The sequence below is a fragment of the Pseudonaja textilis genome, chromosome 3, assembly GCF_049901715.1.
Source record: "Pseudonaja textilis isolate UNSWEBS1 chromosome 3, rPseTex1.2, whole genome shotgun sequence".
In the NCBI taxonomy this organism is placed as follows: Eukaryota; Metazoa; Chordata; class Lepidosauria; order Squamata; family Elapidae; genus Pseudonaja; species Pseudonaja textilis.
Genome location: NC_141992.1, coordinates 78,106,477 through 78,133,590, shown reverse-complemented (window position 1 = coordinate 78,133,590; position 27,114 = coordinate 78,106,477). Strand labels below are relative to the sequence as shown.

At 35.9% G+C, this 27,114-nt stretch overlaps 1 protein-coding gene across 2 annotated transcripts; it reads left to right on the top strand.

Annotated features, from left to right (window-relative positions):
* The first annotated feature begins 2,743 nt into the window (after window positions 1–2,743).
* Window positions 2,744–26,952, top strand: DIPK1A (divergent protein kinase domain 1A). 2 transcript variants are annotated; one of them, XM_087930174.1, is made up of 7 exons: window positions 2,796–2,981; window positions 3,268–3,400; window positions 4,593–4,608; window positions 18,524–18,658; window positions 19,077–19,184; window positions 21,565–21,741; window positions 22,362–26,574. In XM_087930174.1, the coding sequence occupies exons 1-7, from the start codon at window positions 2,918–2,920 to the stop codon at window positions 23,172–23,174; spliced, it is 1,446 nt and encodes a 481-aa protein (XP_087786300.1). In that variant the 5' UTR covers window positions 2,796–2,917; the 3' UTR covers window positions 23,175–26,574. The 2 variants fall into 2 exon arrangements, with proteins under 2 accessions (XP_026556108.1, XP_087786300.1); XM_026700323.2 differs by lacking the exons at window positions 3,268–3,400; window positions 4,593–4,608 and having other exon boundaries at window positions 2,744–2,984; window positions 22,362–26,952.
* Window positions 26,953–27,114: the final 162 nt, after the last annotated feature.

Below are 27,114 nucleotides of genomic sequence, written 5' to 3'. Positions count from 1 at the left end.
CACATTCTAAATACTTACAGTATGTGATAATAATATTTAAGGGAGATCATATCCATCATCAGAAATGTGTGAAAATTTGATCTAGTTTCACATATACATTTGGTGTGCGTTTCTGTACATCAATGCTGTTTCCCTTTCCAATTTCCTTGTCACGATACATTAGAATTAACACTAATACTTTATGCAGCCATGCCATGTCTCCTGGGTTACCTAAGTTTCTGCAGTTTCTTCATCAACATTAAAGTAAAATTAAGCTGCTAATCCTTAAAGTAAAATTAAGCTGCTAAATTATTTGGGCTTGTTCCAGGCAACAGTTGCTCAGGTAAGTAATAAAATATTATGTGCTTCATGTATGTTTTGGTTGATTTTTAGTGAAATTTTTAAAATAGAACTGCTAATATTCCTCTTGAAGATATGCTGGAAGATACTTTATGTATCACCTCCTTAATTTCTCCTCGCTTTAATGCAGTTGCCCTATAGTGATGAAACTATACCATGAATTACATTAACCTTGATGGAATTTGACCTAAATCTACATTTATTTAGTAATAATGGGTGTTGAGTGGTATTTAGCTGACCTTGGCGATTCTAGAAAAGCAAAGCAAAGATGGACCTGGTTAATACATACCATCAAGCAATCCCAAAGTCTCGGAAGTCAACAAAACATTCTGGAAGGTAACAGCAAACCACTTCCATCCTGTTGCCAGAAAAGAACATGACCTCTCAAACTTCACTCTAAGGAAACTCTCATTGGTTAGAAGGGTATTTCTTCTTAGATTATAAGTATAAGTAAGATTATATTTATCTGAACTTCACATTTGCTACTTAAATGAGCATGAATACCTTTCTCTCCTTTGATGTACCTTTATTAAAAGCAAGAAATATTTCATATCGTGTTTCGGAGAGACATGAGACCATACTGTGACTTGCAAATGTACATAAAGCCTATTGTGAATTGTAAGTGTCAACTGTATTTATTAATGATGTAAAAAGCTTGGGCCATGAACATATAAGGAAACGAGGGTAATTTTATTCACTCATCAGTAAACCTCTCATTGTTTTTTTCAGTTGTATATTGTGATTAATCATCCTAATGTCTATTATTAATGGAAAATTGTTGGAGTGAAACAGAAGCCTACATTTATTTTCAGAAGAAAGCTCAGGATTTCCATTAGGTATGTATTTTCGAAGCACAAATGACAGATATCCAGCAGATTCATTCAGTATATTCAAAAGGAGGCAGATACACTGAATCATGGGAGTTGCTTTATTATAGAATACTGGATTTAATCTATCTGTTTCACTAATAATGGAAGTATTTCACTAATAGTGAAAGAATTCTACATACAAGCACACTTTCAATGTACAAGGGCCAGAATATTGTTTTGAACGTGGATGTCATAAATTGCCAACCCACCAAAAATAAATCAGATTTGCAGTAGTCTTAAGAAATATTTGATATGTTTTGGGGTGGAGGCTTAGATAGGCTGTAATACCAATATGATGTTTTAATATTTAAAAAGAGACTAGTTCACAGTCTGTTCACCATAAGTAAATTGTCTGGATTTCATAAATGTTAACTAATGTTATTATTTGCCCTGCCTCTTGCAGTTGGATAGTTTAAAGTCCAGTAATTAACTACACTAAGTCATATCAATACAATTAAGTTGTATTAATTACATATTTACAACAGCAAATACTACAGAGTCTACAATGGATGTGGGAAGCCTGCCTTTGACCCTTCTTAAAAACAAAAACCACGTTCACTTGACATTTTAAACCGCACCAGCCAGTTTGTACATAGCATCACGAAGTGATATATACTTATGTCACCGAGACACTAAATACATTGTTTGAAATTAAGCGCCACTTGCTTGCCAAGTTAAACTATTACGAGTTGTCTATACAGTACACACGTACACCACAGCGTGTTCCGATTTGGCTACACACACACATAGCACTTTTAAAACAAAAAAACAAAAATAGTGAAGAAGAGCCCTAGGTGAACATCCCGGTAACCTTCAGCAAGCCCACGCCACTCCACGCGTGGCTCTCTCTTTACCACCACCAGCACAAGCACAAGGCACTGCCTCGCTCATCCCCCGGATAACTCCCCATCTTACAGAGCTCAGGATCCAGCTTGAGTTAATATCGGGGTACGACGAGCCCCAGGTCCTGATTCTCCCACCCCCTTCAGCGGGATTCCTTCCCCCACCCCCACTCCACGCGTTTCGTGACTCTCTTCTCTCGGGTGGGCACGATCCCTCCCACTGCAGAGCGGCAGAGCTTAGCTCAGCGCTCCCAGCGTGGAAGGAGGCCGCCCTCCACTCCACTCCCAAACCGTCTCCCCTTCCTGGAGGGCTCAAGGCGCTGCCGAGGCAGCGGGATAAATTCTGGGCGGCGCGCTACCAAGCCGCCCTCCAGAACCGGAAGCCCCCCCTCTATCTATCTATCTATCTATCTATCTATCTATCTATCTATCTATCTATCTATCTATCTATCTATCTATCTATCTATCTATCTATCTGTCTGTCTGTCTGTCTATCTGAGGGGAATGGGGGAGAAGCAGAAAGGCGAGCGCAGGCGGGTTTTCGCGCGTCGGCCGAAGCAGCCGAGGTGCTTCCCTTCCTTCCTCAGGTCGAGGAGTTGCTCCTCGGCGGCTCCTCCCCTCTGAGGCTCGGCCCACGAGAAAGCCGCGCTTTGTGACAGTTGCCAAAGGAGGGGGAGGCGGGGCGGAGAGACGCGAGTGGAGCCGCCCGCCCCGCTCGGGCACGTTTTGCTGCTTTCTTGGCTTGGGCGAGCTGAGCCGAGCCGCAGCCCGCCGGTCGGCCCGTCGTTCATCCGCTTTCGAGGCCGGCCGTCCTGCTGGCCGAGCGGACAACACAAAACCCTCCGATTGCTGCAGCCCGCTGCGGGGATGTGCCATTGCCATGGCGAGGAGGGTCTCTGCGGGGGCCTGGCTCAGGAAGCCCTACTACGGGCAGGTAAGGAGGGAGGGGGGGGAGGGGGGACGTCCAGGCGGGACGCGGGGCTGAGGCGAAGCCAGCCGGACGGGGCTGCGGCGGCGGGGCAGGCACACTGCGGTTGGGAGCAGCCAGGCGTGGGCCAGGCTGCCGTGAATGGGGAAGCGAGGTGGGGAGGGCGGGGAGAGCCTAGGCGCTCGGCGAAGGGAAGACGAAGGAGGATGTGTGTACATTGGGGGTTGGGATGTGGGGCGGCGGGGGGGAGGGGGGAGGAATTGCGAAAGATCCTTGGCTACGCGTTGCTCGGCGAAGCAGCCCGAGCAGAGGAATGCCGCCCGGCGGTTAGGAATCCGCGCCATCAGTTTCTCAGGACTTCCCGAGCCTTCCTCTCTTTTTTTTTTTTTTGGGGGGGAGTCAGCAACTACGGGAAGAAGCAGGTAAGCGAATCCTTAACTAGGCCCGGCCCCAAGCCCTCGTTTAAAAGGCTTTCCCCCCTCTCCTTCCCGCCCCCACTTCTCAACCCAGCAGTCCTACTTCTCCCTCCTCCTCCTCCTCGTTTTTCGACCTCCTGCCTCGGCTTTATGTTGGGAGGTTTGTGAACTGGTGATGCCTCCTGCTGAAAAAAGTCTTTCCAACTAGGGTTATCTCTGTGATTCCAATCAAGCTTTCCTGGTGATTTAGCAAAGGATTTGCTGCCGATTGCCAGATTTAAAACATTTCCGAGAGTAGCTGGCACCCTTAGGATTTGAAGATATGTTGTTTTGATGGGTTGTTTTCTGGAGGTCAGTGGTAGAATACTGTAAAAGGCTAAAAAGCAGCGAGGGCACACACAAAAAGGGGCCAAAACGCCTTCACCTTGGTGAAGTGCTAACCTTTTAGAAAATGTAAGCGGGGAAGAGGCACTGGGGGCTGGTTTGTGTTCCTGTTTATTTATTCCCATATTAAATAAAGATTTAATCATGAAGCCAATATATTTTCTGTTCATTGTGCTTTAACTTCATTACCTGTTACTTAATGTTAAAGCTTTACAATTGTTAGAGATCAAGAATACATTCTTGAGATAATTTGATTAGATTTACTGTTGAAAAGAGCCTAACCATCTAACAAAAATTCTGTGAAGAGTTTAGGCACTCACACTTGTCAAAATTCTTTGTGGGCCTTTTCTGGAAGCATAAAACAAGCAATTCCCCAAATCTATTGAACTATAGTCAAACGGTTTACAAACTCACCCCAGCCAAAATTGTTGTAGCATGAACATAATATATATTTAGTGACCGCACCTATTTGGTTGTATATTATTTTATTGTTTTTTAAAAAGTGTGGTAGAGTTGAGGTTATTTTATTTTATATGTTTCTTACCTTTCTTATTTTTTACAACATTGTTAGGTGGGTTGGGCTGAGATAGTGTGACTGGCACGAAGCCACCCAGCTGGCTTTCATAATTAAGGTGAGACTTGAAGTCACAGTCTCCTGATTTCTAGTCTGGTTCTTGTTCTTTTATGGAAATTTTTATACATGTTAAAAGATAGTTCGGCTGTACTTATACAGAAAGTCTATATTTAGACATGGAAAGAAAAAATGGGATGCGTAATAATGGTGTAAAAAGCTTTTGCAGTTATTTCAAATAAGATGTGAAGAAGAGTGGGTAAAATGTAAAAGGCTTTGTAAAGTGTTTCTTTCAAAAAAAAATTCAAATGAGATTAAACTTGCAGCATTGGATGAAGTAAAGTCATAGTCTTCCCATTCCACTCTAAAAATAAAGGTGAAAAATATTCATTCGTGTTTTCTCTTATTTTAAAAGTTATCTTTATTTAAACAAAAATCAGGGAAATTTAAATGAGCAACTCCTTTTTAATAGAATGGATTCAGACGAGGTTTGTACAACACATCCCTGAAGAGGATGGTGTGATTATATGCAAAGGCAATCAAATGTCCTTCTTAGTATAGTAGCAGAATAACTTTAATACTGCTTTTGTATGTTCTAAAAATAAAGAGCATTAACAAATCTATATTGTGCTCTGAGCAAGAGCTGAATCTTGTTTCTATGTTAGATGCTTCATAATCAGATTCAGTTCACATATATTTGCACATGGTTTAAACATATGTTTATACTTTTTCTACACTTTGCATAAAGTGGCTTATCATGAAAGAGAGTTGCATAATGGGTGTATATGTTTAGACAAGAGGGAATGTCTATGCAATTATTAAAAAACTATGCATACATTTTCCAATCATTTACACATGAATAACAACCACTTCTTTAAAAAAGGAACACACTTGTTTTGATGAGACATAATAAAGTAGCTAATTATTATAGCTTTTGTTTCTTTGTATCATGGCTTTTCAGAGTATAAAATGCACCCTTTATTTCTACAGCTTTTATTTAGTTTGGCAATGTCTGCATCATTCCCCTCTCCTAGTTTGTTCTCAAATCTTTCTGTCCTTGGCATAATTTCAAGCTTTACTTCTCCACCACAAATACTTTTAAAAGTCCATTAATTCTATGAAGCATCACAGGAATCATTTGTGATCATTTACATTTGTGCTTAAACTTCTAGTTCTTTATATTTCTATATTAAAATACTTTGATTTTAAATTTGACAATTTCATTCAGGATTATATTGACTATTCTCTATAGTAGAATATTCATACATCCAGTCACTGCTTAACACTTGTTCTGTATGAGTTGAGATGGGCACCACCACCTGTATTTCTGTCTCAGTAATTTTGCAGCAGTTCTTCTGTAACTGAAAGCCTGGTGCTTTTTTGTTGCCAAGGCTATTTGCTTTGCCACCATCTCCTTGTCTTTCTCATTTACACTTCCATTCCCATGAAAATAATGGTGGCCAGCCACCCATTTTAGCAGTTCCCCAATTTCTCACTGGAAGTGGATCTGACTAACTTAAGGTGGCAGAAAGTCAGGACACTGACAAAATTTGAAGTACAACAGCATTAAATTGATGCTTACAGCAGGAAGGGGAGGGATTTAGAAAGGTGACAGCTGGGTGGAAGTGAGTTTTGACTTCTTCTCTATTACATAGCCATTATGTTGATTTAGTAGCTTGTGGCTCACTGTATTCTCTGAATCAAGCCACTGTGATATATTTGTTCCTATGGTGAACAAAATTGACTTAATGTGAATAAAACAAATGGTCACAGCTTAGTTGCATTTGCTTAGTAAATAGGTATAGTAAAAACATTAATTATTTTAACTTTTTTATGAACTTGAAGTTATATAAAAATACTGTTAATTTGGGATTGACATCTGATATGTTTCCTTTTCAAAGTGAATTCAACTATTGATTATGAACAAATGTGTATTTCTGTACTAATGTCTATATCTATCTTTCTTCCAAGCAACATGTATTGTTAACTGTTTGTATGCCAGTAAATATTTCTCCAAATAGTAGATTGCTTTAAAATGATTAGTTATTACTTTAACATTTATATTGCAAGTTAAAAAACAGCTTTTATAGGAGATTGATGAAGATATATCACTGAATCCCATAAACTATGACTAAAAATTTGAAATATGGAATAGACACTAATACTCTTGTTTACTTTTTGGAATCAAGTTCCTTATTTTAAATGTAATTAGGAGACCCATTTCTCTCAGCTTAATTGTAGTTAATGCTGGTTACCATTCTCAGACAACCTAGATTTTAAATGTAATTCTCTCTTCTAAAAATGTAAAAATCCACCAAGCTCAGTATTGTAATTCTTATTTTTCAATACTAATTCATGAAATATTAACCTGAATATTAATTTTAGAATTATAGTTTGTTCTCTATATGACACAGAAAGGATTTTATATATATATAAAATGCTTTTAGAATTCCCCAATGTGTTAAACCAGCATGTCCGCTCCTAATATAATCTGCTTGCTACCTCTAATCTTGGCAATTACCACAGAATTCTTGTCTAGGAACTTCTGTCTTTCCTTTTCTTATATACGGTAATACTAAAGCTTTACTGTATCCAAATTTCAATTGTGTTTCCTATTGGGTTTATTTACTTGTGGTTTACTGCAACAAAATTATGACATTCTGATTGCCTTTTTTCATTTGTTACCCAGCAGCAAGAAAAGATTTATATAATATATAAATATAGTGAGAAAAGTAATCAAAGCAAGTGGTATGCAACAAGAGACCATCTCTTCATTTATTGGATTGCTTTAAACTTTCATTTAATTCAAGAATACCGAAATACATCTCAGTGCATGTGCAACAATTTGTCTCATTCTGTCTCAATCTGGTATTAATATCAGTATTCTATGGAACTATTGAAATGCTACTTGAAATGCCATGCTCATTGCCATGCAGTACACTTTATTTAGCGGAATATGGAGTCTGTAAACTCCTTGTCAGGTGTTGTCACATGCTTTCTCTTTCAGTATTCTGGATCATTTCCAAAAAGATTAGCAGGAAAGAGAAGAGAGTGTCTGAAGTAATTTTATTTTAATGTGACAGATATCACAAAATACTTGTTCTTTAAAATAGTTTGCCTTGTCATAATTGTTTAAAACATTAAAAGGAGCTAATACAACAGTTTGTGTATTAAAACTGTTTTGCAATTAAATCAGTTTAAAAATGAAGACATTTATTTAAGGTCATATTAGTGGAAGCAATTGTATCAATCATTTCCTGTTAATCCTCCTGATTATCCATTTCGAAGTAAGAGTTCCTAAACCAGTATGCTGTTGGATGACATGTTAGTTAGTAGCTATGGGGAAAATATTACCAATGTCCTGAAAAAACTGTTCTAGCTATCAATTTTTAGAACAAAGATGATTCTTTTAATCATTAACTCTATATAATCTAATTATCTACAAAAAGTGTAGACTGTCAAATTCTTCTGAGATAATTCTGCTTATTGTCTTTCAACTCAAGTCGTGATGTCAGATAAATAGTGTGTTTTATTATTAAATTGTTCTAATGAATAATACTGAGTAATAATCATTTGAGGAGAGTTGGTAGTGGTTAAGGTGCCAAAGTAGAGGTTGGGAATTGTAGTTTTATCTTAAGTATAAATCAAACTGGATGACTTTGGGCTGGACACTTTTATAACCTTAGAAAAAGCATGGCAAATTACTCCCAATAAACCTTGCCAAAAAAAATTGGACAGACCAGTCCAGAAAGTAATCTGGAATTAAGAGTGACTCAAAGGCACCAAAATCATCATGCAACATTTTCATAAATATGTAAAGGTCAATTTCCTGTGTTATTAGGTTGTAGTTTTGTGTTTGTAAGTCTCAAAAGTAAATACTGAAAAGTGGAATATAAATGGCCTATGACAATGGCAACCATGAAATATTCTTCATTCTTAATAGTCAGACTAGATTCTGACTAGACTTTCAACAAATTTACAGTAGCTATCACAATTATGATTCAAACTATAATTATACTAATTGCATATCTTAAAAGCTGCTTTGAGTAGTTTAACTTTCTAATACTGAGCAACACATACGCTTAAATTGCAGGCTGACGTACTTTTAGACTTGGAATTATTCAGCAAATCTTTTGCTCATTCAGCATTCTATAGATAGTAGTTAGGTCTGAAATCAAACTATTTTTAGAACTGTTCACAGGATGTGGGGCGGGAGAGAGAAAATATTTAGTGTTTCAGATTACTGTTTTGGTTATGACTTAGTCTTTTCTAGGGACTAGTCAGTTATTGTACAGAAGTGAACATAGTCTTTAAATACTCCATTCCCAACAGAACTCCTATCAATTTAAATATAACTAGTTTGACTGAGTAATATGCCAGTTAAATCTCATAGACAAGATGTAAAGGTGACAGCTTTGCTTATGTTAGGCAGCTCAGTAATAATGAAAACATGAGCCCTTCCAAAACCAGCACTAATTGTTATATCAATAACTTAAAACTTCATTATTGATAAATATATAAATACTTGTGACATTAGAGGTGCATAGATCAGAAGCATGAATATCCATGTATTTTTTAATGCTGATGATGCCATATTGATGTCTGAGAATCTAAATGTTTGCAGCAAATTCTAAGACTGTGATGGAATAGGTGTAGACCTGAAGATTAATGTGAAGTAGAAAGGTAGTTGTGTTTGATAGAGAAAGTCAAGTGAACTGTTCCAGGCTATGCATAAATATGAAAAATAGAACAAGCAGTATATTTGTAAAAATGTGGGAGTAGATTATTTAAGAAGAATGTGACAGGTTAAATAATAAATAGACAATACATAAATGTAGATTGAATGCTAAAGTGAGTGAATAGTATGGAAGAATTGTGTTGAAGATATATGTCATAGAGAGAGAATGAAGTCTTAATCACAACTCAAATACATAAAAGAAGGGTGAATGGGCTAAGAAGTAAGGAAAAGCAAACTTGCAGTTGGATGATTTGAAGAAATCCTTAGGAAATATGAGAAGTTCACAGAATAAAGGTCATTGTATAAATCAATGCTTGGACATGATGGAAACATGGATGGCTTGCAAGATTAGAAAGGTATAGAGAGGTACAATGAATGAGGTATTGAAAACTAGATTTGGCTGTATTCTGTTATATGTTATGATTTATTTTTCTTATTATTTCTTGTTTCTTGCACAATATTTCTTACTCAAGATAATATCATGATGAATAAGTATGTATTTTAGCTCCAGTTTCAAATAAGGTATACAAATCACAATGAAAGTTTGTACTTAAATGCTTCACAATTGGAGAAAATTGTTTCATCAAATTCCTGCAAAACTTTTTTTAAAATATTGCATATTTTTTCTTTACATATAAAAATAAGCCCCATTGAAAGACAATATTATAAACAAATTGTATTGTGATCAGATTTCATCATTGCTCTTTGGTTTATTTGTAGCTTCTCATTTCCTTTTTGTATAATATTGCTTTGAAAAAAGATACTCTAAGTTAGAATTTATACATGAGGTGTTTACTTCTTTTCCTGCCTAATTAGTCTTTATAAAAATGCCTCTGAGGGCCATTAAGCTATACTCTTGAGTTATTGCAAGAAAAGTGCTGATTGGACCCAGGTGGTAACTGATGAAAGAGTTAACTGTTCTAAAGGTAAAATCTTTATCAAACCAAGCTCTGACTTCAAGGATTTATGTGGGTGGGTTTTTTTTGGGGGGGGGGCAATGACAGTGAAATGGGTTGCTACTGCTGATTTCTAGGATGTTTCAATTTTTCCAACCTAGACTACAGCCATGACATTCCCAGGGGATCTCTATTCTGTGTATTAGCCAAGTCCAACCTTGATTTGTCTTTGTAAAAAAAAAATCAAAATAAAAAGTTGATTAATTTCAGAGCTCACAACTGCCATTTATTTGTTGCATAAATGCCCAAAGATCATTAAGGAAGACAGCAGAGGAAAGAGAATGGAGGATAAAGTAGATTTTAAAATTGAGATTTGCTGTGAAATCCATAGGAAAAGTTGATCCTTGAAAAAAGGAGAAACCAAAATAAAGAGAGGATTTGGGGGAAATGGTCAGACCAGCAAATCTCAAGGAAGAAAGATAGAAGAGACTGAGACCAGGAAAATGTAAGCAAGATAATTGTTTGTTTGTTACATTGTCATATTTCTTAGGTCTTTATAAGGAAGGGTAGATTTTGGACCATCAGAAACAATTATCTACAACAGACTTTCAGCTTATATGCCACTACAATTGATGGACTGAACTTTAAAAATACAAGCAGAAACTGATTGAAGATACTTGAAATCCCAAACTGCCAATCCGGTTGGATGGAGATATTGCTTATATATAAGCTGTGCTATATTTTGAGGTTCTGTGAAGTGTCAGTTGAAGATGAATAAATGAAAAGGTTGCATTGAAAACTGTTTCCAGTCTCACCATTATTTCAAGGTACAAATTTTCCCTTTGAAAAGGACAAATCTATAATAATCCCATAGGCTAGGAGAAAAAAGTTAACTTTAATGATATAAGCACAGAAATAGTAGGTGTTCTGGAGTTATGGACTCTGCCCAACTCACCTCACAGGGTCTTTGTTGGATGAAAACTGTTTCTTTTTTATTATAAAAAAACTGGATAAAAATACATAATTTTTTTAATTGTTTGGTGGAAAGGGAGGAATGTAAAAGGATCTGAATATTCTGTTTAATTCTGCCATAATCTTTCAAATATTAGAAATAATTTTGTCTCTCATTTAACCTAGTATTTTAGAATACAAGAAGAGATGTTTCTCTTCTTCCAGATCTGTCAAAAATGTATAGGCAGTGCATACTAATAAACAGCCAAAAGGGAGTTGCAATGTGTGTATGCATATAGATGAAACTATAAATCATAGTAATTGCATAGATAGGGAAATAGAACACTCAATCTGTGGCCCAAGAGTGCTCATTTTCCTTCTTACTTTTTTTAATAGAAAATAATGCGATTGGTTCACTCTCTCACTGCAAGAAGAAGAAAAATGATAAATACTTTGATGTATACCAGATGGTGAACTCTTCCTGATATATGAGAAGTAAACATTCCAGTTAATTTATCAGAATATGGATAATGTTGCTAAAGCAATATTCCTTGCTATGTGGGCAATACATTTTATAGATTTGTCATATTAAAGGAAGAAAGCCAGTTTGATGTAATGTAGCTTTAGCTGGCCGGGTGATGTTGGACTAGTCACTTTCAGTCAGCCCTAGGAAGGAGGCAAACTACTGAAAAAGCTTGTCATGAAAACTGCAGAGATTAGTCCAGGCAGTTGCCAGGATTCAAAAACTGACTTGAAGAAATGACTTAAAAAATGAAATGAATTTCTCCCTTCAGAGATCATAGACAAGTTAGGGACACAAACTATTTACTCAGTACTCAATAATCTCTTCACTTGTGCTTGCTTTTGATCTAGCATATCTCAAGGGTAAAAGGCAAATAGGTTTTTCCTCTAGGTACTTAAATGTTGTGTCTCCTTGAATTACACTCCTAATAGCATTGTTTGTAGATGGCTGCAGTTGCTGAACATTGTCTGACTAGTTGGTAAGTAAGCATGGTTAAGTCTGATTAGTATTTGGGTGGAAGACAGTCCAAACATTCCAGGGTTACAAGTTGGATTTGTATGAGAAGGAGACAATAGCAAACAACTTTGTGCTCTTGAGAAGAAAACTGTGTAGTTTTAGTCATATAGACCACCAGGAATAACCTCAAATTAATGATGTCTTCAATATCTCTCTTAAAACAACAATGTACATTCAGTGTAATCTTATTTGTAATATTTCCTGCTGATGAAGTGAGGTGAAATAAACTTGCTAATGACATTCTTATTTTTTGGATATAGTTAGTCTGTATTTATATCTACGAAAAAGGTAAAATAAGAATATGAAGTGAGCAACTTTGTAATAATAAAATGTGAGTTACCAGCACTGGGGTTTTTTGCGGGGAGGGGAATTTGGGAGAGGGGGAGGGGAAAACTTTCTTCTCTAAATGATTGAATTCATTCAGTAATAACCTGTGTTCTTTGCTATTCTCTTATAACAGCTATTTTGATTACTCTGCCAGTTTGTTATCCTTTTGTTTTGAAAGCAGTGCATGGAAAATCATGAATAGAAAATAATATTTCATGTTATCTACTGATATTAACAAACAATACTACAGAAGAATCTCTATTGATTTCTAGATAAATGGTTTTTAGCTGTGTGATACAATAAACCTAATCCTTTGAGTTACTTGTGAGCCCCCCAAACTAGTTAAACTGAGAAGTATATCTAATTAAAAAGGACTGTATTATATTTATTACTTAACACATTTGTACTATGTCTTCTCCATTGCTTTGTGATAAAAATTAATTGGGGAAAGTATGAGTTCAAATTTTTAACATGAAGATGATACTAAGCAATCCTTCACAAATCAGTCTTTCATCCTATTTATTTCATTGTGTGCTTTTGAGAACAGATAAATATCCTAAATTTTATCCTTCATTTTGAAAGTCAAATGGAACATTAATATAATTTGACTTAATTCAGAACAATACTGTATTTTAAAGTATCCGTTAATGTATCTGGACAAATAACTTTTATAATAATTACAGTGATACAAACTGCTATATTTATGTGTACTAATTTGGGTTAACTTTGTTCTGTTTTGTTGTTGTTCCTTAAAGTATTTAACCTTGGCAGCTGCCTGGACTGGTCCTTGCAGTTTTTTGGCATTTTTTTTTTCAAAATTTGTCATTGCCTGCTCCCTTCAGTTGAGAAAAAATGATTGTCTCAAGATCACCCAGCTGACTTCATGGCTAAGGTGGGACCAGAACGCTCTTGGTTTCTAACCTGATGCTTTAAGTACTGCAGCATAGCTGAATCTCAGTGTGGTCCATTATCTGATAGTATTACTATCAACCCTAGATTTGTGATTAGTTGGTCAAAATTATTGAGTTTTTTTTTAAATTAAAAAATTGTATAATACATTTTCAGAATTTAAAGATACTCAATTATGATGCTAGGAATGGTTGTTGGAACAAGAAGAAAGGGCAAGCAAAGAAAATGCTGGTTTGATAACGTGAATAATATCAAAACTGATATAAAAATGAATATCCAACAACTGAAAGAAACTGCACTTGCCTATAAAGCAAGAACTTTAGAATAAATTATAGGAATATCCTAACTTAATACAGCATGGGCCTTGAGTTCTCAAGAATGTTAAACATGTCTCATACAACCTTAAGTCTAGGTTAATTCATCAAAAGATCATTTTGTATCTTTATCAGACTCCTTGGCAAATGTTGGAGATATAATGTACTAGCTCAATACCTGTGCTTCACTACAAAACTATGTGATAAGGCTTTGTTTTGGGGGGTGAAAATAAGAAAAAAAATGTGCCTCTGCCTACCAGCATCCATCAGTACTCATCTAGTGTCCTGTCAGTATGTGAGAGAGTTGAGGGCTGTTTGGAAAATGAAACAGTATTTGCTATGTGAGCAAGAAGGAGACAGCAAGGAGCCTGGGTGTGGCTTAGCTCAACTGTTCTGTACTAAAGCTGCTTGATGCTGTAAAACTGAAATTGAAACTCCTCTCCTCTGCTTGTGTTTTGCATTTGGAACAGATTTCTTTTCAGGTGGGGAGGGGGAGTAGAACTCTTTAGCATCAGAGCATGTTAATATACATGAAATACTAATGCTCTGATGGTCATTTCGAAAAATCCTTTCTTAGCACCTAGAAGCCAAGAGGAACAAACATGCCAAATTTCAAGTTTGTAGGCTTTACAGTTCTGGAGATTTTGTGATGATGTGTGTGTGGTATTTAGCTTTTATATATATAGATTTGAGGGGATTCTATCTGTATAATTTGAGTTTATTCTTATACTTTTGTTTTGGGCTGATACTCAAACATATATTCATATTGTTCAAAAAATAATTTCACATATGTTAATATAAATTATATGCCGACAATTTGAAACATATTAATTAATGAAGTTCATTGGGTTTATGCAACTTGTCTTTGCATAGTCAAGAAAATGTTTTCCTTTGCTGGAAAGAACTATTGCTCCACATTGAAAATACTGGATTGAAGGATACATGCTTCCTTTCAGCCCTTTTGGCTTTTTTGCCAGTGCTGTGGGCAGATTTTATCAATATAATTCTACAAGGGTAAAGATTAATTGGTTGTTTAAAAACTAAATTGCTTTATTATCTATTATGATATTTTTGGCTTTATGTGTAAATGTATTTGTATTTTCAATGTTCCCGGCTTGTTATTATTCCTCTTCATTTTCTTTAAATAGAGAATTTACTATTTTATGTAACTAATATCACTTTTTGTAATTTATTATAATGAAAATTTAAAATTAAAAGGAATTCCTTTTTATGTAATGATAAATCTATTTTTTTCCGTGTGGGCAATTCAAGTTGCCTATCAGCCAATTGTTCAAACAATAACGTTGTATTTTATTGAGAAATCCAAATTTTAGAGCAATTACCATATATACTCGAGTATAAGTCGACCCGAATATAAGCCGAGGCACCTAATTTTGCCTCAAAAAATTGGGAAAACTTATTGACTCGAGTATAAGCTGAGTTTTTCAGCATATTTTTTGTGCTGAATAAAAAACCCTCGGCTTATACTCAAGTGAGATTCCCTCTGGAAAAAAAAAATGGTGTGGAGCTCCGGAGCTCCGGAGCTGGGCAGCCGCTTCCCTGCTTCCGTGTTTCCTTTGCAACTTGTAAGCATGGGGGTAATCGGAAGCAGAAAAGTTCTTGCATGAGGATATATTGTTTTTTCTTTATTTAACTGTTTTTAGGGTGGGGAAAAAGACCCACCGTCATGTGAGAATGCTCAGACACGAAATCTATCCGCCTGAAAATAAGTGTGTGTGTGTGTGTGGGGACGGGATTTTAACAGAGGGAAGACATAGGGAGACGGCAAAAGCGACGGAAGATCCTTCAGGGGAAACTGAGGGGGAGACTCACCCTTGGTCCAGATGAGCCCCCTTCCCCGCCCCTAAGGAAGCAGAGGCAGCCAGCAAGGGCAGGCAAGCCCCGCTTCGCGGACTCCGTCCGTCCTTGCTGCCACCCACCCACCCAAAGCCACAAAGTCCCCCAATCGCGCATCCCAGAATCGCCCTCCCCTCAGGGGGCAGCAATGATGCCCGGTGTTTCCTGAAACAAGAAGCTCTGCCGTGCAATGAAAGCGCCCTGGCTCTAGGCTCAGAAAACAACGCGAGCCGAGGTGGCTTCGTTTCCTCAGCCCCAGCTGCTTTCAGTCCGCTCGGGACGAGGAGGAGGTGGTGGCAGCAGCTCATGTTGTTTTCTGAGATCGCAGAAAACAACGCGAGCCGCTGCCACCACCTCCTCCTCCCCCCTCCTCCTCCCCCCGCTAAAAACAGTTAAATAAAGAAAAAACAATACATCCTCATGCAAGAACTTTTCTGCTTCCGATTACCCCCATGCTTACAAGTTGTAAAGGAAACACGGAAGCAGGAAGCGGCTGCCCAGCTCCGGAGCTCCACACCATTTTTTTTTTCAGAGGAATCTGACTCGAGTATAAGCCGAGGGGGTTTTTTTCAGCACAAAAAATGTGCTGAAAAACTCGGCTTATACTCGAGTATATACGGTAATTAACTCCTAGATTTTGCCTGCTCTTTCAAACTTTTTAACAGATCCTCACTGAAAACTAGCCTTTTTAAAAGCAAGATTAATTGGTTTGTTATTTTTAATGTTGCTTCTGCCCCAAAATCTGCCAACAAAATTTTACTTTTTTTTTGTGAGACAGTTGAAACTTTATTCTGATGTAAGGTAAGAGCTAATGTTAGTAGTTGCCAGGCAGTGAATAAAACCACCGTTTTCCCCCTTTGATTTAATTCCTGGTATTTTTTCCTTCTAATAAAAACAGATATAGTAACTGCATTATTTAGCAATAAACACGTTATACTTTGATAGCTATGAAAGATAGGAAGATTATTTTAGGAATTGTTTTTTAATGAGGAATAAGCAAGTTTTGCACTGAATCATCATTGTCTTGTTTAGTTGGATGTTTTTTATCCTGAAACACCGATTCCAAAAGAATGAATCAGAAACAGCATGACGTTTTCTGCAACATTCCTAGTTGCCTTCCTGCTAGATTTCAGATGTCATAAAAATATCCCAATAAAGAAATACACAATAATTCTTACTTTAAGATCAGAGGTTTATTTCATGAGCAATTTGGAACATGAAAACTATCATAACACAACTTACAGTAATAACCCATTGCAATGAGGTCCAGAGACAATTTACAATTTACTTCCTTGTTCTTTCCTACTGACAGTCTCCACATATACCCATGTATATCTCAAACCTCTATCTACCAGCGACTTTTAGTTCCTTATTTCTCATCCTTCTATGTCCAAATATATTTATACTTTGCAAAATCATGTTTCACAATTAGCAATATTCAGCAGGATTACGAATAGTTCTGGTCAGTGGTGCAATTCAACCCGTGTAACGACCGGTTTGGTGAGTGCGCACTTCACACATGTGCACAGCATTTACAAACGACCATTTTTAGCTATAATACTTACTTTCTGCTGCAGCCCCAGTGAGTAAAACAGCTGATTCATGGCAAGCCTCTCTGCCATGCGAATCAGCTGTGCTTAAAAACAAGGAAATAAAAAAACAGGAAAAGGGCAGGGAGGCGGGGCCAAATGATCATTGGAACTACCAGTTCACCCAAATGGATCTGAACAGGTAGAATCCCAACCTTGGTTCTGGTACATTTTGAAATCATCCTATCTGAAACTTTGGTTCATGTCTCTTTATTCTGGGGCCTGCTATCATCCAAAGGCCTATTGAACCTGATAGATCAATAGCCTATATTTTTGTTTCTGACACAGAATAAAAGAGCCAGAGGTTAGCTCACTTAAATTTTAATATCTTCTGTTTCTAAGCAAGTCTTCCTTTTTGTTATTAATCAGACCAAGACTATTTGTTTTACTTACTGAAAGAAAAACAATCCTTATATCCTACAGGAATTATGCAGCATCCTGCAGAAAATTCTAACTGTATGATGAAGCAAAATGATTGCAATGTAAACATGTCTTCTCTGGGGAAGGAAAACTTGTATAAACAATGGTGGAAGATTCTAGGAAGGTTACAGTGGATAATAATATCTGAACTCTTAACTCCTGTGTGTCTCTCTGTGTGTACAGTTAAACAAAATATAAGCATAGTTGCCGTGTTACACTAGATTTTTCAGGCAAAAGCACAAATAATAGGGTATGATAACTGCTTCATTCTCCCACAAATCTGCATATCTGTCCAACTATCCCTGATTTATATATTTACAAAAATTGGGTACTGTGTGGATATTACTTGAATTTTTAACTACAACCATTATTTAACATAAGCTGTGCTAATTCTTTTGCAAAACATGGAGAGTCACCAGTCCCAGTCTCATAAAGTCCAAATTATGTTCTAGAAGAGAGCATTATGAAGAAATTTGGACATTCTCAAATTAGGAGAAAGTGGGAGAAGCAGTCTGGCAAACTATATATTACTCATGACTGCAGAAGAGACTTAGTCCTTTCTTCCATTTCACATTTTCATTCTATTACTGTTAATAGAAGAGGTCAGGCAAATGACAATAAGGATTAATTGAGGGACAAAAAAAATGCTCTGGGGATCAGTTGAGTGGGAGAATGAAGCCTACGACAGAAATAGGAGAGGAGGTATGATACTATTCTGTGAGTAACCTGGAATTGCAAAAAGGGAAGTCAAGACATGCATATAAGCTAGATCTGGGCATGAAAGAGTGCTATGGGATCACTGGTGTATTCTAGGATAGATAGAATTCTTGGGATAGTACCAGAATGAGAATAAAGCTCAGAGTCAGGTATATGATTCTTACGTGTGTGTATGTTGATTGATTGATTTCAGGTGGGATGAATGATAGTTTTTGTGCAAATCATAGAATGAAAGAAGATGGTCTAGTTCCCTAGATTTTTTTTCCCCTGCCTCTTTAAAATTCTAAGGAAGAGAGAAACAGAAGTCTTTTTTATTGTTATATACTTCATTTCTAGCACAGAGAAACTAAGATTTTCTTAAATATCATAAATATGACTGGAACTCTTCCCTTTCCACTTGTCTCTCTCTGTCTCAAGGTTCGCTTCTCTTATATGCGGATGAAATATCTCTTCTTCTCTTGGCTAGGAGTATTTATTGGCAGCTGGATTATTTATGTTCAGTACTCATCTTACACAGAACTTTGCAGAGGGCATGACTGCAAGAAAATAATAGTAAGTATATTTTTTAAAAAGCAGGTTTGTTGGTATTCTTGACTGGCTCTTTCATCTTTAGTATTTTCTTATAAATTAAATATGAGAGAAATGTTATGATAGAGTTAACTAACTTTTGCTGTTGCACTTGTCTAATAAAATATAGTGGTAGTTTATGTTCTTGGGTTTTTTTGTCATCATGAGAAATAATATTAGAAAAAAAATACCTGATGTAGCTTACTTTTTAAAGTTATCAAATCCCAGTTCACTGGAGACGAAAAAAATGTACTGTTTAGGAATTATGTCAAGGAATACAATAGTGAATCAAGGAACATAGACTGAGAGATCTATATTTAAGGAGCTTATATGATAACATTTTTTGTTTGCTGCTAGTGAAAATTATAGCAATTCTCACATATACTTTTTTTCATTTTTCCAGTGTGATAAATACAAGAGTGGGGTTATTGATGGATCAGCATGTAGTAGCCTGTGTACAAGACAAACACTTTATTTCAGAAAATGTTTGTCAACCCAACCCAACAATCAGGTATGACATTCTGATATATTTTTTTTCTTTCAGAAAAAAACATGGAATGGTAATACTGTGTAATTTTACGTTAAACAATGCTTCAGTTGAAAATAGATGAAAGTGGATTTCATATATTAAAGATAAAAAAAACCTACAGAGAGCAGTGATTAATGTCTCCTAATAAGGACTTCAATTGGTTCATTTGGCCCCTAAAATTGGATCCATCTAAATAAAGTGATTGCTGCAAACACAGACATTCTAGTTATTCTAAGGTACACTAGTTTGTAAATCTCATAGAAAACAGAACTGTTTAAAAAACCAAAGTCAGCACTGAATTTGCTTAGTTATTTACAGTATGCATGCAAAATTGCTGATAGTGTTTTATGATAAAGAATTGACTTAATCAAGTATTTTGTAATATAGAGGAGAATGTAGGGCATTATGTTTAAGAATATCCTATTGTTTCCCCTTCTCATATTTCCCCAGATTCACCCCACCTATCTACGTAATTCTCTTTTCCCCTTCACACTGCAAGACATGGAACCGTTCTGGACTATGACAAAAAGGACATGCCAGAACATCCAGCAATTTGACAAAATACCTACAGATAGTCCTCAACTTACAACCAGTTGCTTAACGACTATACAGCATTGCGGCAGGGCTACTTACAGCCCAGATTTGAAGTAGGGCTGCCCTCTCCTTCCATGATCACTTGATTACATTTTGGGTTCTTGGTAACCAGCTGGCATTTATATCCTTTTGCAGCATCGCACAGTCACATGACCAAAATTCACAATGTGTTTTTTGTTAAAAACTGGTGTTTACTTCTGGTTTCCGGCAAAACCTCTCACCCATTGCGGATAATGGATTCACTTAATAATGGCAGCATTCACTTAATGACTGTGGAGATAGATTTAATGACTGCTGCAAAAAAGGTTATAAATTTGGGCATGGTTGCTTAACTGGCGCAACTTAACAACTGTAATTCAGCTCTCAATTAATGGACTGAAGTCAAGAACTACCTGTATTCACAGCTACCAACAGCAGAGAATAGGAATGCCTCCTATCCAAGGACTGAAAGTTTGGCTTTGGGGAAAGTTATAAGGAAGGGCTAAAAGCAAATATCTTCAGCATACAGAGGGTTAAGTCATTCATTTCATTCTTAAAATCCCACTATGCAAATTATTTTTAAAAGGTTGAAAAGATCAGTCCTATCTAGTGATATGACAAATTAATCTTGCCCCTGTCTCCTACACACAAGACTTAATACAACATGTAGCTCCCCAATCTCTAAAGCTTACCACACTATATTAAAGCTTGTATTCGTCATAGTATTTTGAGGATTGCAAAATCATCATCTGCAAAGGGACTTGATAAAAGGACTCTATGGAAAATTGACAAATAGGAAGGAATGTTTGGACCCAATTCAGCTACAGCAGTTGTAGATTTTTTGAAATGAGTCTTACTGTTCAATTACATCGATTTTAAGCTGCAACAGCATCATCTAGATTTTCATTTAAAACCTGTTACTGCAAAATATTTTATAGCAGTGTTTTATTAATAAAAGAAATGTCAAATTTTGTGATTATTAGTGCCATAAATCAAATGGGTGTGAAATGTATATTTAGTAGTGTTTCAAAGTACATGTCAAAATGTACAATAGTGTATGAATTTTAAATGCTTATCAGCCATGATTTACAAAAAATTACAGAATATCCTTACCAAATGCATTTGCTCTTCCATGTTATATACCAGGCAAAAAAGTATGTATTGTTAAAAGTGTTTGATGACGACTGCTGAACAATGTTCTATATCACTATACAACCATCTTGAATGGAGATTATATTTGACCAGTAGTATTTTATTTCCATCTCTGTAAAAGCTGAGTGAAGAAGCTAGCCTCATTGTAATGAAATGCATTAAAATATTTCTGTATAAAATGATTTAAATAATAGTATAAACTTAAAACTCCCATTTCACCTATTTTATATCACTGTCTTTAGATTGCCTTATTTCAGTGTCTTATTTTCAAGGGAGAAGAATGAAGAAATCAAGGACAACTGCTTATCTGATATTTTGAAATTCACTTAAATTTAGTACTTTTAAAGACAGCATGTGGCATTTTTATATAGACACAGCATACAAGTAGTAGTTTAGCAAAAGTGGAAATGCTGTTTCTAGGTTAGCATTTGTCAGCTACAGTCCTTTATAAATGCTATATTTGTATAAATAGCATATACATTTTAAGATTTGTTATCCGGAAAATCAGGTCATCTTACTGAAAATAATCATTTAAGCCAACAATTTAGTCAGTGAAATACTGAGTACCAATTACAAATGGCATTGGTGTTAAAGATAAATTTCCACCTATAATCTTAGTTTTATTCATTTTGTACAGATGTATTTAGGAGAATGGGGTAATTTGCAAGGAGTTATAAAATGCCAGATGGAAGAAATTGCTCATATTGATCTCAGAACCGAACTAGAACCAAGGAAGGAAGCAATTCTGTTTGATAAACCAACTAGAGGAACTACTGTTCAAAAATTCAAAGAGATGGTCTATGGGCTTTTTAAAGTAAGTATATTATTTCTCCATTGCCTGGAGTGATGATGACTGAGATTAAAGTAATGATACAAGACGGATTATTTAATTATTTCATACTTGTGGCAAGATCATTAGATAAAATTAAGACTTTGTGTTGGGAAGTTTTATAAGGATTGCATGAAATGAACTTTTTAAGTTCTGCCTCCCCATTATGATCCTGCTTTATTACAAACTGCCATTGTAATACAGTTAACAGTCTTTCTGTTACTACTCTTATTCTTTTAAAGGCTCCATTTTAAGCACTCTTATGATTAAATATAGCTAAGTCTTGGATTAAGTAGAGGTATTAAAAATTGCATTGGTAGTTCATTTTTTATTGTTTTCTTGCAGATGTTTCAAGAGGCACTCTTGATTTGTTCCATAGTTATGCAATTTATATTTTGTAAAGTAGCTACCTTTAAACACACTTATTTGTAGCAAATTTCAATATTAGTAAAGGTGAACCTGCTGCATAGCTTAAGGTTATCTCACTGTTGGGATACTTATTTTGTTAAATTCTCTGAAAATTCATCTGACAATAAGCAATAATTAATTAAAAATAAGAACGGAGTGCACTGATATTTCAACATATATGTGTGACTTCTTTCTAGGCAAAACTGGGAGAGCAAGGAAATCTTCCTGAATTGGTTAATCTCATCTTGACTGTGGCTGATGGGAATAAAGATGGCCGCGTTTCCTTGCCAGAAGCAAAGTCAGCATGGGCGCTTCTCCAGTTAAATGAATTCCTGCTCATGGTAATTCTCCAGGATAAAGAACACACTCCCAAATTGTTGGGGTTTTGTGGAGATCTTTATGTGATGGAAAAAGTTGAATATACCTCTCTTTTTGGAATAAGCCTTCCATGGATCTTTGAACTTTTCATTCCTTTTGGTTTCAGAAGGAGCATGGATCAGTGGTTTACTCCATCATGGCCCAGAAAGGCAAAAATAGCTATAGGGCTCCTAGAATTTGTGGAAGACATTTTCCATGGACCGTATGGAAATTTTCTTATGTGTGATATGAGTGCCAAAAACCTGGGTTATAATGATAAATATGACTTAAAAATGTTGGATATGAGAAAAATAGTGCCAGAAATGAATTTAAAAGAACTTATTAAAGATCGTCACTGTGAGTCTGACCTGGACTGTGTTTATGGCTCAGACTGTAGAACTGTATGTGACCAAAGTAAAATGAAATGTACTACAGAAATAATTCAGCCAAATTTAGCAAAGGTGTGCCATTTGCTGAAGGACTACCTGCTTCTTGGGGCTCCTTTAGAAATCCATGAAGAATTAGAGAAACAACTGTACTCTTGCATTGCCCTGAAAGTTTCAGCCAATCAGATGGAAATGGAACATTCCTTAATACTCAATAACTTGAAAACTCTATTGTGGAAGAAAATATCTCATACAGATGATTCTTAGGTGCTTCGTCTCAGAAGAAGATACAGTTGCTGCTGTAGGAGCTGACCACTTTTTGTGAAGCATACTTTATAGTTTTTGAAACATTCGTTATCCTCATCTTTTATCCGTTCTCTTTCAGACATGTTTCTCCCCAATTGAAAAGAGTTATATGTGTACTTAAAATGTATGCCTGTCAGACTACTGAAGCCATATGGCTACAACATTCCTGGCTGGAACGAATACTAATTCCCTGTTACCCTTTTACCCTTCACTGGCTTAAGATATTTCTTAAGCGCCTTCTGTTGTTAGTATTCATTCTGTTTCTTTAGAAACTTACTAAAAGCCAAATTTATACATATGGAGAGAGCATTTGGTATAATCCCAGGAAATCCGTTCTATAGAATTTATAAACTCACATGTATTCAACCGAACAGCTTCCTAAATGTAAAAAAAAAAAATCTAGCATTTGACATCTATCCCACCCTTTTCCCTGACAAGTTAGTTATTAAAAACTGGGAATTCTTGACGTAGGACAGTATAAAAACACCGATCACACTTCCATTTCTAAATAACAGCTAAAGAGAACTACCCAAGAACCTCTGCATCATGAAACAGTTCCAGTTAGCCAAGCTACTTCATCTGGCAGTAGAAGACCCTCCCACTTGGACCCAGCAGACCCTCCATCCATCCATCCTTCTAGCCTTCTGGAACACCTTGAAGAGCTGGGGTTGGTTCAGGGCATGGCTGGAGTCCTAGAGCTGCAAATGGCGAGGTAGGGAGGAATGTGTGTTTGAGGGCTCTAGGACCCGTTTTTTCATGGTGGATTTACAGGTAGTCCTCGACTTAGAACCACAAGTGAGCCCAGAATTTATGTCACCAAGTGAGAAATTTGTTGTGACATGTTCCCATTTTACCATTTTCCTTGCCACATTACTGCAGATGCTAAATTAGTAATGCGGGTGCTAAGTGAATCTGGCTTCCCCATTGACTTTGCTTGTCAGAAAGTTGCCAAAAATTGATCATATGACCCCGGGACACTGCAACCATCATAAATATGAACCATGGGTCAATATGAGTTAATTGTCAAGCATCCAAATGTAAATCATGTGACCATGGGGATGCTGCAACGATCGTAAGTTGTGAAAAACGGTCATAAGTCACTTTTTTCAGTGCTGCTGTAACTTCAACGGTTGCTAAATGAACTGTTGTAAGCCGAGGACTACCTGTATTTTTTTTTCATTTTTTACTGCCTGGTTTTTTGAGCTGTCCAGGCTTATTGTACAGAGGATGGCAGCCATAGAACGCCTTTGAATAAATGTATTAATTAATATCTCTTGACAACGCCCCAGGTATCAGTCTGCTCCCTGGGATAGTTCTTTGCCCTGGTCTTTATTCGCCCTGCGTCTTTAGCAAAGAGAAAACTTAGAAGGAATGGGATGGGCGAAGTTGACTGTGGGATATTGGTTTAAAAAAAAACACTCTTAGCTGCCATTTTTGTAAATGCTGGCTACTTTATGAAAGAATTCCTGGTGATTCAGATAGGCTTCTCATCTGAACTAAATGCAAGGGAAAGAGCTTTGTCCCTAAACATTGATATCATTTAGTCCAAATAAATGCAGAACTCTTTGCATCTAGGGACCTGCTCTTGTTCCAAAGCTACCACCTTGCAGATATGACAGGAAGTTTCCTTGTGTTCTTTTGACTTAACTATATCTTTATTTTGTTTTTCTTGCTTCCCCTCAAAAAACTACAAAATGTATTGTGGTGCTTTTAAAAAGATCTGAAGTGTGATTTTTAAAATTCTGAAGTTTCTTTACAATCGTCAATCTGAAGAATCCATCACTATTAGATTACTTTTTTAAAATAAAATTTTGGGGATTGTCTATTAATTTTAGCATGGCAGAATTTGCACATTACCATAGTAATTTTTAGAGAAAATTAATGTGAAAACTGAAAATGTTTTAAAATGGAAGTTTTTCAAACCAGAACTTTTTGTTAGATTTTTACATTTGTATACACATTTACCTCATACATACATTGAGTATTAGTAAGTTTGCAAATCTCCTCATTAAAAATAGCCCTAGCATTTAAGGATTTATAAGTTGCACACACAATCATGCACACACACTAGCAGCAATATGAAATATAAGCTTCAATAAACTACAGTAATCATTTGGACTATATGAACAGATTTATTAAAAAGTATTAAGCATTATACAATTGAAAGTAAGAAGTTGAAGAGATCCCTAAGCTTTGGTTTGTCCAAATCACAGTTTAATGCAGTCAAATAATTGAGTCCTCATTTTTTATCAGCAAAGTATTTAAATCATAATGGACAATCTCACCAAAAGAAAGCCTATCCAACAGTTAAATTCTATGTATGACTGTTCTGAAGTAATATCAGTATTGTAGTTGTAAGGTGGAAGATTCCTATTGGGAGGCAATCATATTTGTTCCTTTAACTATCAAACGGTTGTGATTTCACCATATGCACTTTGGAAACTAGAATATGACATTCACACTGATTTTGTAAGAATGTGTAGGTTTGTTTTCATACTATGTGATGAGCCAATTTCTAAAGTGGCATTTGTCTTAAGGTAATGAATATTGGTTTTGGCATTGCTTACCAAACAAAATGAAATACAGCAGTGATAAGATACATGTGTTCACCACTACCCTTGTTGGACTTGTTTTTTTTAAATATTATGTAGTACTTTCCATTTCTGTTGTGTGTTTTTCTCAAAACTACAGACCGTAATCCCCAGTTCTAGAAAGAAATGGCAACTTTGATCACACATGGATAATCTTTGGAATCTTATTTAGCATCTAGCTAGTTAATAAACTACATTATTCAACATAGTTGTTTAGCAGACCTCTTCTGAAATACTTTTGCATGTTCCCCTTTGACACTAATTCACCTTTAGTTTTTGACTTGATTCAGTTTTTTTATAAGACAAGAAAATGACAACAGTTATTGACAATTTCACTTTTTGAAATCAACAAAATATTCTTTTTTAACTTGTCAAACATGCACTTATAACAGCAAAAGAACTATAGTTTCCTGTATAATACGTGACATTATTTGCTTTAGGGTCTTGTATATTTTTGCCTTGTATAAATATTTTTACTAACAGTTTTATTGCACAATGCCCACTTTGTTTTTAAATTGACAGAGACAGCGTTTATTAATGGTACCAGTAAACATTCTTAAATCTTAAAAGCAAATCCATGGTGAGTAACTCTGAATGTCAATATTTAACAGTCATTGCTCAGTGAGAAAAAAACTATTTGAAAGTTTGGAATAATGGAACTTGTTAGCAATGCAGTTTGTACTGTGCTTTATTTTGATTGCTGTTATACCACTTTCAGGTTTTTATTTTAAATATGAACTGTTTACAATAAACTGGAACTATTTCCTCTTTCTGATAGTAATACATGTTGGGTAGAAACACTTTATTAATTATTAGCATAATTATTGATGGAGATAGCAAGAGCTCATTGATTCTGGGTAAATTTGAACAAGGTTCAATTTGATTATGTAGTTGAGTGTGTATAATGTGTGCTTGCCTTATCTTCTCCAAATACAAGAAACAAATCAATATGACAATTTTAGTGGACCAAGGTGTGTTGAAATAAGTCCAAAACACTGATTTCTGCTTGTAGTTTTTGTATTCTAACAATTTTTTTTGATACTTATGATGATTGAATTTGATTCATTTTGTCAGTCTGGTTGCTACAAAGCAGAAATGATTGAGGAATAGAAAACCCGAACCTGGATTAAAATCTATTGAGATGACAAGTTTGTTTGATTCTCTGTTCCAGCAGATAGCCCTTTATTGTCCCCTAGCAAAATAGGCTGGGATACAGTTGCATTCATTCATTTTTTTATATAAAAGTCAATATAATACAATAAAAGATTAAAGAAATGGGATATATGAAACAAAAAAAAATGTTATATTTA